Source organism: Schistocerca serialis, chromosome 1 (genome assembly GCF_023864345.2).
Source record: "Schistocerca serialis cubense isolate TAMUIC-IGC-003099 chromosome 1, iqSchSeri2.2, whole genome shotgun sequence".
Lineage (NCBI taxonomy): Eukaryota > Metazoa > Arthropoda > Insecta > Orthoptera > Acrididae > Schistocerca > Schistocerca serialis.
In genome coordinates, this window is record NC_064638.1 from 143,396,785 (window position 1) to 143,412,382 (window position 15,598).

Sequence of the window (15,598 nt, forward strand, 5' to 3'; positions counted from 1 at the left end):
GAGAAGACAGCAAAAACAGGTTTGTAGACGCCGAGACTTTCACGTTGGACAGAAGATATTAGTACGTACACACTATTTATCCAGCAAATTAAAAGGTAAGTGCAGTAAATTCGAACTTCTATACGCCACCCCAATGCTGTACACGTCGAAACTTTGAGAACTAGAAAATCGAAAGGCAACCACCATATCTCAAACATTAAACCGTTTATTGAATGAAGACACTTTATGATTCAACACATTATGATGTCATTTATTAATGCAATTATTTCACTTGACTAATTACTGATGATTATCGCATTTTTTCTTGGCAAGTGCCCGGCAAGGTAAGGTTAGCAGGTCGCTTTTCTTGTCGTTACACATCAGACCGTGCACATTTTCCATTTTTTTTGTGTATATGATTGTACTCCAGTTTTGTTTGTATGCACTGTGAAATAGTTAAGATATAACACACCTGTTGACTTTGACATTTTTTGCCTTATGACATCTCAACATCGTGACTGTTTTACATTTTTGCTGCTGCATTGTGATATTATCTGTACATTTTGCCTCTGAACACTGTCAATGCCTTTGACATATTACGTTTTCTGTCATGTTATGCTGTATGGTTAATTATGTTACCATAAACCAGTCATTATTTAGTGGGTATATGATTTAAATGCAAGACATTAATCTCTGTTCATCAATTTCAGTAAGAAATGGTGCGTGTAAGAAATAAATTCAACAGAAATGGGAATTTCACCTACGGAATAAACGAAAGAAGATGCAATAACTTTATGAGGAAGAGTAAATGGATCAGGATTAACAAGCATTAACAAGAATATACTATACTCATCATAGAATAGCAGCCTTAGCTAATTTTTTCTTTCAGAATACAAGGTGATTGATGCAGGCTGTCAGACTGAACTACACATCTTAGTTTTAGTGATGAAATATGCTAGAGATAAGGAATAGTTGTATAATGAGTAATGAAGTGATTTTTTGCAGATGATAATGAATACTGATGAATAATGATGAAGGATATGGTATTATGAATAATGAAGTTTTTATTTACAGGTGATGATAATAATGAAGTTATGATAATATGGATAATGAAGTGATTGATAATGAAGTTTTTTCTTTACAGATGAGGATAATGTTGGAGTTTTATATTTATGCTATGTAGTTATTTAAGTATTTGTTGCAGTTTGTTTTGACAGCAGGTGTTATATTGCATAGTAGGATGACGGAAAGTTTTGGAAAGGACAGCTATGGAACACATTTTATACACATTTCACTACTTGTTAATTCGAAGTTCACTACTTTTCAGCATAGTGTGCGTTTCTTTTTCAGGTCAATAATCCATTTTGTATTTTTTCCAGGAGAAGCTTGTCATGATACTTACTAAAACTGTTACTTCTTATACCTGTTCTAGTACTTGCATTTTTTTTTTTACCCATTTGTGTTTACCATTTATAAATGTAATCACATATACTGCCTTATTACATAACCTTGCTACAGCTGACTCATGACGAATGACGTTACCTATCCTCATTTGCAGCAATGGGTCAAAAGCAAAAAGTGTTATGCCTCAGCAATTAATTATCGATCCCAACGCAATGCATTGCTAACAAAAAAATGTATTAACAGTCCCAAATAGTGATACCAGTTTGAGAAAATTCCGAATAATACTGATTAGCTCTGAATAGTATGTCACTTGAGTAATGACTTCTTAATGAGACAACAAAAATACACATATATATAAAATAATGCTTAGTAACTGGCTAGTAATTGCCACTGTTATTGTAATGAGACTACTTATAATCCCTATGATTATTAATGCTATGACTATAATTAACTGATTTTTAATAATGACTTCGTAATGATCTGAATAATACTGAATGAGGAACAATGCTTTATACTATTCGATACCTGATGGCCACTGAGTGCCAATAATTAGTGTCACTTAATGAATTGTTATTAATTATGCCATTAATTAGCTCTTGTTTTCAATGTTCATACTTTGTAATTGGAAATGAATGTGACTGTTTAATAATGCTTTGTAATTAGAAGAAGGCTAATGATTCTTACTAGATTGGAATGACACATAATTAATTAACTATGCTATTGTTTCATAATGCTTTGTGATTAGGAAAAAGCTAATGATTATTACTATTGGAAGACAAATGATTAATTAATTATGCTATACTTTATAACTGGAAATGAATGTGACTGTTTAATAATGCTTTGTAATTAGGAAAAAGCTAATGATTATTACTATTGAAATGACAAATGATTAATTAACTATGCCATACTTTGTAACTGGAAAAGAATGCGATTGTTTCATGATGCTTTGTAATTAGGAGAAGGTTAATGATTAATACTATATTGGAATGACAAATGATTAATTAACTATGCTATACTTTGTAACTGGAAAAGAATGCGATTATTTAATAATGCTTTGTAACTAGGAAAAGAAGATTACTGATTCTATGTAAAACAATTAATGAACATTTTTCTGTAATACTACATACATGGTACAGAAATGTTCAATAACTGGGCTATGAATGCCGCAAACTACTACTGTAATTGACAATATTATGTGACTTAATGTCCTTCACCTTATGAGCTAACTACCCTGAATTACTGCAATGTCCATTTGTCCTGTTTATCCTAGTGATCATGGAGCACTATATTTGGTTTTGCACTAATTCTACGTTGATGTGCCGTGTAAGAGCGTGGTGTTGACACGACATGCTGTTCACCACCGTGAGCGATGAAGACGTTATTATGGTCCCACTGTTTGGTGTACCTAATATACTGCCAAAATAAAAATAAAAATGGAATATTACTATGACAGTTCAGTGTCTTGGCTACGCTGATAAATTCTGAGGGGAAAAGAACTTCAAGTTGTGTCACTTGGTGTTGTACTTCTCTGGAAAGATATGGACTTTCAAAACAGCTGTGTGCAATCTAAAGTGCTACAACCATGATGCAATCCTTCCCTTTCCTATCCTCATTCTTGTCACATAGTGAAAATCATTTTTGCTAACATTATTTATGTTCATGGCTATACATTTTTTCAATTCGCTAAACTCCAGTGCGAGTACACTTATGTCACTGGTCGACACGATTTTTTTTGCTATTATGTTTATTTATTGCCAAAATGCTAAAGACATTTTTTTGATTTGTTCTGAAGTACAGTATATGTGCACTTTTGTCTTTTATATTGTATATACATTTTTTTATTTTCTGAACTACAGTGCATGTGCACTTCTGTTAGGTGTTAATATGTTTTCTACTGAACTTCGGTGCCTGTACACTTTTCTCATTTTTCAATATGATTTCTACTATTCTGTATATTCAATACTTTAATGCGTATGCACTTATGTCATTTGTTACTAATTGTACATACATTTCATCAATTACTGATATGTTCTCAACTGCAGTGCATGTGCACTCATGTCACTTGTCAACATAATATTTTTTGCCAGTCTGTTTGTTTGTTCTGAATATGCTAAAGAATTTTTTTTCAGTGCCTGTGCACTTTGTTATCTGTCAAATAATTTGTATATACATTTTTCTGATTTGCTACTATGTTTTGTACTCACTTTTTGTCTTTGTCTGATATGTTTTGTACTTAGTGCGTGTGCACAACATTTAAATATTCTGTAAGTTGTAAAATTTTGTTAATTAAAGAAAAATTTTGCCGCGGTTGGCAAGTCCAAATGACTCACCATCGCTGCCAAATTTTTGCCCCCCCAGTGGAGGGTTATGAAACACGTATGTAACATAGCAGCGATGGCGAGGCATTGTAGCATCTGTGACCAGAGAGTATGCGCTTGACCGCGCGAGAGTTGAGAGCAGTACTCTGTCAGTAGTCGTTGCGAGTCTGTCAGTAGTCGTTGCGAGTCTGTAGCTCTGTCTAGTTGCGTGCAGTACTCTGTCAGTAGTCGTCGCGTGCAGTACGCTAGTAGTCGTCATGCAGAGCAGTCGGTCAGTGGTAGCAGCCCAGTGGGGTTGCGTGATGTGGTCTGACGACAACACTGGTCAAGATGCTGAATGAGGTATACTGTTAATTAAGATAATCATCGGATAATGTAAAGTTTAATTATTGTAACTAATTTTCAACAAGTGCCCCCAATAATAACTTTGATTTCAAAAGCAATTTTACATAAAATTTTCATTTAATTGAAGTAACTATTTCGTTCCACTTCCCCTAAACAAAAGTTTCAGTTTTCAATTAGATTACAAAAAAAAAAAAAAAGGGAATATTATTATTTGCAATGCAGTTCCTCCAAGCGGTGCGCAGCAACAAGAGCAGAAATTTGACTAGGTGTTGCAATGAGGTAAGAATTTAATTTTGATTTTTTGCACAGGGCCAAAGACCGATATTTCAGTTTAATTGAATCATTATTATCATTTTTCTGAGATTTTCTTATCACTGAATTGACTTTCATTATTTTTGTGGGAGCTTACACCAGAGTCAGATTGCGATTTTCACATTTTTGTTGCCTTTGTCAGTACATTTGATTGCAGGGAGGTTACGTTTGGCTCCCATTTCTATTAAGTATTGTCATTACATTCCTTTTAAATTATTGTGGGGATGTTACAGCGGCAACGAGTTGATGGTTCCCGCGCGTTTCTTCACCGCATTGCAGCCGAACAGGACAACTTTCTGGACTCAATCGTCATGGGTGACGAAACCTGGGCATACCACTTTGCATCTGAGACCAAGCAACAACGACGCCAGTTGATAACTTTCTGAACAGCATGGCGGTGAGTTAGTATGACATGGGCATATAAAAACTGCCACAGCGTCTATAAAAATATGCATCGAAAGAAATGCTGATTATGTCAAAAAATAGCTAAATGTTCAAGCTGTAAACTGATGTAAACCATTTTAGAAATAAACAGGTCTACGTACTTATAAAAAAAATAGGAGACTTTACTTTTGGGATTACCCTCGTATTACCTACACTCTTTATGTTATTTGGTACGTAAACACCACGAGGCTAGTTTGAAAAAGGAACGTCTGCTACGGGCGCTGTCTTTGTCATAAGCTATCGCATGCAATCAATTATCACGTGAAACTTTTTGTTTCTTGAGTTGACATATAAAAACACAGGAGACGCAATTATTTATATGCGGTGGTCTAGAAGAACAGATGCGAACAGGAAACACCAGGTTAGAAGAGGTCAGTCAGCTGACAAAGAAGTCCTACAAAGAGAAAATGTTAAGTATTATAGTATAGATAAGACACCAAACTCATTACTGCAGCCAACACGACACGCGCGTCATGTTTAATAAATGAGAGGGAATATAAGTGTTTGGGACTCCGATTATGGTGGCAAAAATCAAATCAACAGGTTGATAAGATGAAAAGTGGAATACTGAGACACACTTTCGGCAACAAGTGGACTAAACGGCAGACACAATAAATGGCCTGGGTTCGATTCCCGGCTGGGTCGCGTAATTTTCTCCGCCCAGGGACTGGATGTTGTGCTGTCCTCATCATCATCTTATCATCCTCATCGACTGCAGGTCGCCGAAGTGGCGTCCAATTGAAAGACCGGCACCCGGCGAACCGTCTGCCCGACAGGGGGCCCTAGCCATACGATTAAATAAATAAATAGTGGGTCGACTGAAGGACTGAACCAATAACATTCTCAACTAGAAAGTGAAGGCTGTTATCGTACAGGGACATATTCAGAATGGCGAGTGACTGGATGACAACGATATGGCATTCTATAATTCAAAAGAAAACAAAATCTAGATAGTTAAGGTGAATAACATCTCAGGTACCTTGGAGTCCATCTATGTATTGCTGTTATAGATATAGGGCCGCTACCTAGAGACTATGACAGACTGAAACTTTCCTTTGTTTACTACGAAAGTACTTCAAAAAGTACGTTGCACATTACTATGGCAGCCCAAACACACTGACGGAAAGAAACCACAACATCAAGGACCTATGCGACATAAATGAAAGTTTCTACTTTTGAAAGATAATGTCTATTTAGATTTCAGGCCAGTCGCATAAAAGTGGCGGCGCTATTAGTGGTACTATGAGGACGCAGGTCAGGTTTGCCTTAAATATACTCTGTAACGGCCGCGAGTATTAGTTACCTTTGAGACTTATAGTGATGAGCTGATGTTAGCCAAGAATACCTTTAAGGCGACAAAGACGCCATTGCCCCTCACGCTTTCGTCCATCACCAAATTGGTGGTTCCTTGATGTGTCAGAATGTGTCCTACTAATCGATCCTTCTTCTAGTCAGGTTGTACCACAAATTTCTCTTCTCCTCTATTCTATTCAGTACCTCCTCATTAGTTACGTAATCTACCCATCTAATCTTAAGCATTCTTCTGTAGCACCAGATTTCGAAAGCTTATATTCTCTTCTTGTCTAAACTATTTATCGTCCATGATTCACTTCCATACACGGCTACACTCCATACAAACACTTTCAGAAAAGACTTACTGCAGCTTAAATCTATACTCTATGTTAAGAAATTTCTCTTCTTCAGAAACGCTTTTCTCGCCATTGCCAGTCTGCATTTTATATCCTCCCTACTTCGACCATCATCAGTTGTTTTGCTTCCCAAATAGCAAAACTCATCTACTACTATAAGCGTCTCGTTTCCTAATCTAATTCCCTCAGCATCGTCTGATTTAACTCGACTACACTCCATTAACCTCGTTTGCTTTTGTTGATATTCCTCTTATATCCTCCTTTCAAGATACTCTCTATTCCGTTCAAGTGCTCTTCCAAGTCCTTTGCTGTCTCTGACAGAATTACAATGTCATCGGCAAACCTCAAAGTTTTTATTTCTTATCCATGGACTTCAATTCGTATTCAAAAAACGTTAATATGTATTAGTAAACCGCAAGAGCATCCATTGTAAAGCCCCAGAATTAATGCCCCTTATGAAAGACAATAACAGTTTAGGGACAGGAAAATGGTTGAAACTAGAAGTGAATAGAAACGAAATCACAAATTCGGATCGAAATATATACTGCAAGGATACGTTAGACACCGAAGGTGGCGTCGTATTTATTGTAGTAAAGGCTGGCTCTGAGCACTATGGGACTTAACATCTGTGGTCATCAGTCCCCTAGAACTTAGAAGTACTGAAACCTAACTAACCTAAGGACATCACACAAATCCATGCCCGAGGCAGGATTCGAACCTGCGACCGTAGCGGTCACGCGGTTCCAGACTCAAGCGCCTAGAACCGCAGTAAAGAATTAAGTAATATAATACGTAATGAGAATATTACGCAGTCTGACTGTGAAATAATCTAGGTGAAATTAAGCTTAAAATGTGGGTCAAACATGGTAATCGATTACTTTTACAGACCGCTTATATCAGTAGTTGTAGTGACAGAGCGCTTCAGAGTGTACTTGGAGAATATCATGCGTAAGTTTCCCGACCGAGAGATTGGAATATCAGCTACGAAATAAGAGACTGACGCGATCAAAGCTGGTGCCAGAGACTGGGATGACATAATTCTGAATGTCTTATCCGAAAATTACTTCGATCAGATGGTTAAATTCGTGAGGAGGACATCTTACGTCTCCTAGCAACGAGCAGACCTGGACTTTTCGAATGAGTTATCTTAAAAGGAGGGCATTTATGATCGTAAGGCTGTGATAAAACCAATGACTACAGATGTTACAAGTCATTTTAAGATAGGTAGGAAAGAATTTTTGCTTAGCAAGTACGACAGGTTACAAAATGCAGAGTATCTGCTTAGTCAACATCAAATATCCAGTTCTGAGGAGGACGATGTGGCGCACAATTGCATAAAATTCATAACCCTTGTTCAACAGGGATTAAACAAGTTTATTCCGAACAATGTTTTAAGAATAGGAACGACTCATCGTGGTTTAACGGCGTTGTTAAGAAGCTGTTACAGAAGTACGGAGAGCTTCATCACAAATTTAATGTGGTGTCGAAACCCAGCTGACAAACAAAAGCTGTGCGAAGCGAAGATGAGCGTAAGGAGGGAAATGAGAGAAGTACTCGTGAATTAGAGAGTAGATGTAGATTACCAACACCTCACTGAATTCGAACGAGGTCGTGTAACATGGCTACGAGAAGCCAGATGTTGCTTCTGCGATACTGCAGAAAGACTTGTCACTAATTCATCCACTGTACATGACTGCTAGCAGCTGTGGTCATGAGACTGTACAGTCGCAAAAAGGGCGGACTCTGGACGGCCACTTAGCACTACCGAGAGGAAAGACCGTGTTCGGCTTTTATGCATCGTAAAGAGTCTGCAGCAGCAATTTAGAACAAGAGTTTGCCCAATGAACTGTTACAAATCGGTTACTTCAAGGACATCTCCCAGTCAGACGACCTATAGCGTCCATTCCACTGACCCCAAACCACCGCCGTATGCGACTTCAGTGGTGTCAAGCGAGAGCTGATTGGAGGGCAGGCTGGAGATTTGTTGTGCTAGACACACTGGACCTACAACTTGAATTATGGTCTGGTGTGCGAATGTGAATCTGTTGGTGTGCTGCCATTCGTGAACAGTATTCCAGCGGGTATTTACCAGCAGTATAACGCTCGGTCACATACCTCTGTTGTAACCCAATATGCTCTACGGAGTGTCCACTAGTTGCTTTGGCTTGCTCGATCACCAAATCAGTCTCCAATAGAGCATGTATTGGACACCGTCGGACAACTCTGTGTGATCCAGAACCCTTTTAACCACCCCTTCCTGACCGACTAAGTGCAACAGGCTTAGAATTCCATCCCACAATTTGACATTCGGCACCTCTACGGCAGAATGCATGCACGTTTGCAAGCTTGCATTCATCATTCTGCAGGTTACACCTGTTAATATACCAGCGTTTCACATTTCCAATGGCTTATCTCGCGCTTACAACAACCCGTTTTAATCACTTAAATATGTTACCTAGACCAATATATTCCTGTGATTTCATTACTCTGCTCTTATTGTTTGATGTTGCGACTTTTTCCGTCAGTTTATTTTTTACTGAATGCAGCACTACAAAGTGACACAGATACATGACGCCAGTTTTTACCATAGTCACCAAATCTCTCTAAACACCGGCCGAAAAATTCTGCCAGTCGTTCAGTTCATCGTCGATAAAAATCTACTCGTTCGTCACGGAGCCACTCGTGAACCACTGTGCTCATCGTTGAGAAATCTGAAAATGCTGCGAATCAGTTGCCTGGACATAGTCGCCTGCAGTCAATGTCGATGGCGACGGTGACCAAAATGTTGGCAGAATTTGGCAGGACACCACACTGAGTGTGGTCCACATACCGCCAGAATTTCACAGTAAATTTGTGAGCAGACGGCCGAGGTGACTGAGAGGTTCTAGGCGCTACAGTCTGGAACCGCGCGACCGCTACGGTCGCAGGTTCGAATCGTGCCTCGGGCAGGGATGTGTGTGATGTCTTTAGGCTAGTTAGGTATAAGTAGTTCTAGGTTCTAAGGTACTGATGACCTCAGCAGTTAAGTCCCATAGTGCTCAGAGCCATTTGAATTTTTTTAATTTTTTTTTTTTTAGCAATTTATACATTTCGCCCACAAGAACCGTACTTTCCCATGTACTTCAACTCTGGAGTACTGTGATGCGCCTGTTACCGGTATGACAGCAGAACTGTGTCTGCATGAATCCCACCTCATTCACTCTCTTCTGACAATGGACCACTCTTCTTTCGCAATGATCTTAGCATGGGACGACATGTGTAACTTGCTTTCTTAAGACCCCTCGTATACGTATTTTTTACAATTTTATTTGAATAAACATTTTTAGGTCAGGGTAATTCTATAATGAATAAATACGAAGTCAGATTAGTGACTCTAAAACTGATTCAGTGATAAGAATAAATTCAGAGTGACTAATGTTTCAAAATGGAACTGGGACAAGCAACAGGCGCCTTGTCGGAGGACAGAGAGAAGACAATCAAGAATGCGTTCAATAGATGGTTAATGGAGAATAACACAGAATTTTTTAAAGGACGCTAGTCGTTAGCACGCAGTTCGTAGGGTCTCTAATCTACTTTATTTTATTTTTTAAAACAAGTAACGTTCTCAGATTGGAAGTTGGAAAAGATAGAAGTATTGGATGCTTATTCCGATGTGTCTGCACGTAGCCTGTCAAGGAAACTACTGGTTCATGAGGAGCCATCAGCCTTGCCGCAGTGGAACAACCGGTTCCCTTCAGATCACCGAAATTAAGCGCTGTCGAGCTGGGCTAGCACTTGGATGGGTGATCATTCAGTCTGCCGACTGCTGTTGGCAAGCAGGATGCACTCAGCCCTTGCGGAGCACCCTGAGGAGCTACTTGATTGAGAAGTAGCGGCTCCAGTCTCGGAAAATGATGTACGGCAGGCAGAGAGGTGTGCTGACCACATCTCCCTCCATATCCGCATCCAGTGACGCCTGGGCTGCGATGGTGACAGACGCCTCGCCGAACGACTCACCGTGCTTTTGTTCGCTGCCAAGTCTCTGTAGACGTTCTGCAAACACCTATGAATATATGCGATGCTATAGTTTCTCGCGAAAAGAAATTAAATGGCAGCATTCTGCTTGCAATGCACCGCCATTACAGACGCCATTTTGAAGGCTAGGTACCGCCCCGCCACCTATTGGAACTTCATGAAACTTTAGGGACCGAAGCGGGAATATTCCACGATAACCCTCAAGAAATTCCGCACTTCTTCAACCGAGTGGCCAAGAAATAAATGTGTCGCATCATTTACTGAAGGCCCCTCGTAAATTTCATAGAGTTAGAAGCAGAAGTCGGTATGAAATGTGGCGACAGTAGGCGAGAGTATTCTACGAGTTGCAACACAATGGGTAGCGCAGGTGCAGCGGGCAGACCGCGTCCGCCAGTAGGTGGCCGGCCGGTTACGACAGCCGGTGGAAGGCTCCTCATTAATCTGAGTGGACTAAATTACCGGCTGTTCTGAATGGGGCAATTTCGCGGACTTACAAGCGCCAGCGCCGCAGACGCCGCGAACAGTCGCCAGTGCACTGCACTACCCGGCGCGGCGCTGCCCCGCCGGTGACCCAGTTGCGCGACGGCCGCCGACTAATGACTGGCGTACACACACACCTCGCCTCGCCTCTGCCGGACCGGCCGGCCGGCCGCAAGGACGCCCCACGCCGCGCCGCACTGGCGCCAGCGCCGTCGCCCTGCCGGGACGCACTTTCTCTCCAAGGAAACGCGGCACGGTGCGGCGGCCTACATTCACCTGCAGCTATTCACTCGGAGCTGTATCGGCTTTCAAAATACCATCACGGTCAGGCGCCACGCTACGTGACACAATGGTGAGACACTGGAGTCGTAATCCTCCTCCGTGGATGAGGCCTCAAACACTGACTGGTGAGGTGGGTGCCATGCGGGTTACAGCACGTTCATTCAGGTGCTGGTAGTGTCATCACTAAAGCGAGGTCTGTTCAAAAAATTCCTGGACATTCGTAATTTCACACCAGTGGTGTTATAACAATACCTCCACTAACAGTTAATTAGTTCAAAAATTATCACGTCGCGCACTCAAAGTATGATCTTTTTATTGCGCAACTAAAAGGTCTTTAATGTGGCAGGTATTGCTACATAAATTGATTACAATCACTGAAGAAAATTAACAATAGTATCACTTATCTTGTATTTGCAATCCAACGACGATCTCGCTCTGTCTTTGGCTCGTAATTAAAAATGTTGTCTAGGTAGCATGACTATCGCTGTTGGTGCGAAAGTCACTCGGCTGTTAATTACGCCGACTTGAAGAACTTACTAAGACAATCTTTCAGAATTAATTTGATGATTTATGTTTTTCATTGCAATGTGCTTCATACTTTTTTAAACAATGGCCACTTGAAAATAATTTTTGACACTCACTTTTCACAAAAATTCACATTAATTTTATTAAGCCTTTTATACTTTCGAATGTTCAAAACATTACTTCATGATACAATTTCGCAGCCGTTACTACTATTAATAAAACTCACAACATTTTTCATCGTCCACAACTCAGATTCAACTTTTCATTTCCAACACAAAGTCAACACTGTTCATATTCAACACAAAAACTTGACTTCTCTATACGCTTCCGCGCCAAAAGTCACAAACCAGCATCAAGGATAACAATAAGTACAAAGATATTCACACTAGATATTATATCGATATCAACATCTCAAAATATCGACGTACATGCATATAAAGATGGAACCAAATTTGAATAGAGTGAAAAATATGAGACATTACGTAGAAAAATATTCATTAATCTACGGCATCTAAAAATAGTGTTGGCGGGTGGTAATGGTTTCGCAAATAAAGAACCATTACACTGTGTTGTGGCGAAATGCGGTTTGCATCCCTGCACACGCCTGCCTTTAACGGGAAGATGTCGGAAGTTCCGTTGTTGTATATCTGTTAGTTATAGTTGAGTAGTGTGTTGGGTAGAACGTTGTGTTGCACAGTCTGCGAATTTCGAGGTGGCAGAGTTAGAGGAGCTAGGCGTCTCCATTAAACTTTGCGTGAAACTCAAGAAAACCTTCACAGAGACGCATCAATGATACAGGAAGCCTGCGGTGATAAGTGGTTAAGCCGTACTCGGTCTTACGAATGGTTCACACGGTTGAAAAATGACCGAATGGATGTTAAAGATGACCCTCGTTCAGGACGCCCTTCGCCGTCTACGGACGTCGCTCATGCCAGGAACGTCAACGAAATTGTCCGTGCCAATCGAAGAATGACTGTCCGAGAGGTTGCAGAAGAATGTCACATTTCAGTTGGATCATGTCATGAAATTCTGACACAACATCTTGGAATGAATCGTGTTGCCGCCAAGTTGGTCCCACGGCTGATGAGTCAAGACAAGAAAGACCTTCGCCTCCCAGTCATTGAGAAGATTTTGGATCGTGCAAATGAGAACAAGATGTTCCTTAAGACAATTATTGCTGGTGATGAGACGTAGGTCTACGGTTATGATGTTGAGACCGAGGTTCAGTCTTCGCAATTGGTTGGGAAATGTTCACCAATAAGAAAAGAAGCTCGCCAGGTCAGGTCGATTGTCAACGTCGTTCCGACTGTTTCCTTTGACTTTGAAGGAATTAGTGCCATAGGGACAAACTGTTAATCGATGATAGTATTGGGACATAATGAGATTTCAACTCTGGAGTGGAGTGTGCACAGACAAGAAACTTCCTGGCAGATAAAAACTGTGTGTCGGACCGAGACTCGAACTCGGGAACTTCGTCTTTCGCAGGCAAGTGCTCTACCACCTGAGCTACTCAAGCACGACTCACGCCCCATCCTCACAGCTTTACTTCTACCAGTACCCCGTCTCCTACTTTCCAAACTTTACTGAAGCTCTCCTGCGAACCTTGAAGAACTAGCACGCTTGAAAGGAAGGATATTGCGGAGACATGGCTAAGCCACAGCCTAGGGGATATTTCCAGAATGATATTGTCACTCTGCAGTGGAGTGTGCGCTGATGTGATACTTCCTGGCAAATTAAAACTGTGTGCCAGACCGAGACTCTAACTAGGGACCTTTGCCTTTCGCGGGCAAATGCTCTACCATCTGAACTACTTGGAGAGTAGGAGACGGGGTACTGGCAGAAGTAAAGCTGTGAGGACGCGGCGTGAGTTATTGGGACATGTTTCGGTGCCTGCGAGAAAATTTGAGAGCGGCCTGAAATGTGATGAGACAATTCATGGTTATTGTGTCACGATAACGCACCCGCGCATTCATCTCTGTTGGTGAGTTACTAACCCTCCAGACCTGGCCACTGCAGACTTTTTTTTCCAAAGTTGAAAACCCCGTTGAAAAGATGAAGATTTGCAACGAAAGACGAGACAAAAGAAAATTCGCAAACGGCGCTTCGCGCGATCCAGCAAGAAATCTACCTAGACTGCTTCCGGAAGTGGAAACGGAGTTGGGAGCGGTGACCATACACAATAAATAAAAGGTAAGGGTAGAAAGATTTTGTGAACAAACTACCGGAATTTTTTGAACAGTCCTCGTACACTGGTGTGCGAAACATTAAGACGAAAGGAACTTTCCAATTATATGCCACTTCCCAGTAATATAGCTCGATGAAACTAGGACCACACATAGTGTATTACAAAAGGTAACTGAAAGAAATACACTTAGATACACTTTTATTCACAGGTAGTAGCTACACAGCGATTCATGATGGTCCCCTGGACGGTACAGGAGACCTAATATGGTTCTTCCACAGAATTCTCTAAAGCTGTTTCAACTTAATAAGCAATGCACTTATTGATACACACAATGTATCGCAACCACAAGCAGTGTTTCCACATATGTTAAAATAAGCGATTATTCAACCTCTTCATAATATGGTGACAAAACAGTATGAAACAATTATCGTCCAGTTCCTAACTGACATATTTTTCCATACATTCCAAGAAGTAATATACTCTTTGTGGTGTCACCGCCAGACACCACACTTGCTAGGTGGTAGCCTTTAAATCGGCCGCGGTCTGGTAGTATACGTCGGCCCCGCGTGTCGCCACTATCAGTGATTGCAGACCGAGCGCCGCCACACGGCAGGTCTAGAGAGACTTCCTAGCACTCGCCCCAGTTGTACAACCGACTTTGCTAGCGATGGTTCACTGCCAAAATACGCTCTCATTTGCCGAGACGATAGTTAGCATAGCCTTCAGCTACGTCATTTGCTACGACCTAGGAAGGCGCCATTATCAGTTACTATTGATATTTATACATGGGTGGTTTGAACCATACTTAATAAACAGAATGCAAAAGCTACTACTGTCTGAAGGGTAGAAAATTTCTGTGGCTTTGGAGAAATCACAAAGGTAGTCCCACAGGATTCAATTTTGGGTCCACTCCTATTCCTTATACATGGGAATGACCTTCCACGTAACCTTCAACAAGGGGAATTGGTAGTTTTTGCTTCGATACTAGTGTTACAATAAATCACATTAGAGTGAAAGCAAAAGAAAAATTAGTAAATCATACTTTCCAAAGAACTGAGTGGTTCTCATAAAATGGAGTCTCCCTAAATTTTGAAGAAAAATAAACCACACTAAGCTCTGTACAACAAATGGTCATGACAACAATTGATGCAGTATATAAGGAGGAGTCAGTAAGTAGGATAGAACGCTCAAAAATTTTAGGTGTTAGCCTTGGATTGGAAGAGTCTTATTACTGAGCTGCTCTTCGTATTATTGCTAATCATGGAAACAAGGATTCATCCTCCTGACATATTGCGCGTATTTCCACTCGAAAATATCTTAAAGAGAAATTTTCTGTGGTAATCATCACTTGGAAAGAATGTATTCATTGCAAAAAAAAAAAAGCAAGCAATAAGAATAATATGAGGTTTTCACCTGCGGACATCATGTAGGTACCTCTTCAAGGAGCTAAGCATCATAACTGCTCCATCACAATACATACAATCGCTAATGAAATTTGTCATAAGTAATCCATCATAATTTGAGAAGAATAGTGATGTCCATACCTACAACACTAGATCGAAAGATTATCTTTATTACCCACTGTTAAAATTGTCAGTGGCTCAGAAAGGAGGTCAACATAGAGCGAAAAAAATTTTTAATAATTTGGCCAGTAATATAAA

At 40.5% G+C, this 15,598-nt stretch overlaps 1 protein-coding gene across 1 annotated transcript in view; it reads left to right on the forward strand.

The window, feature by feature from the left end:
• LOC126456945 (uncharacterized protein K02A2.6-like) overlaps nucleotides 1-11,402 on the forward strand; it is a 186,001-nt gene extending 174,599 nt beyond the window's left edge. The window contains exon 3 of the mRNA XM_050092917.1: nucleotides 10,969-11,402. Within this exon, the coding sequence (XP_049948874.1) occupies nucleotides 10,969-11,402 (434 nt within the window). The remainder of the gene's footprint in view (nucleotides 1-10,968) is intronic.
• Nucleotides 11,403-15,598: the final 4,196 nt, after the last annotated feature.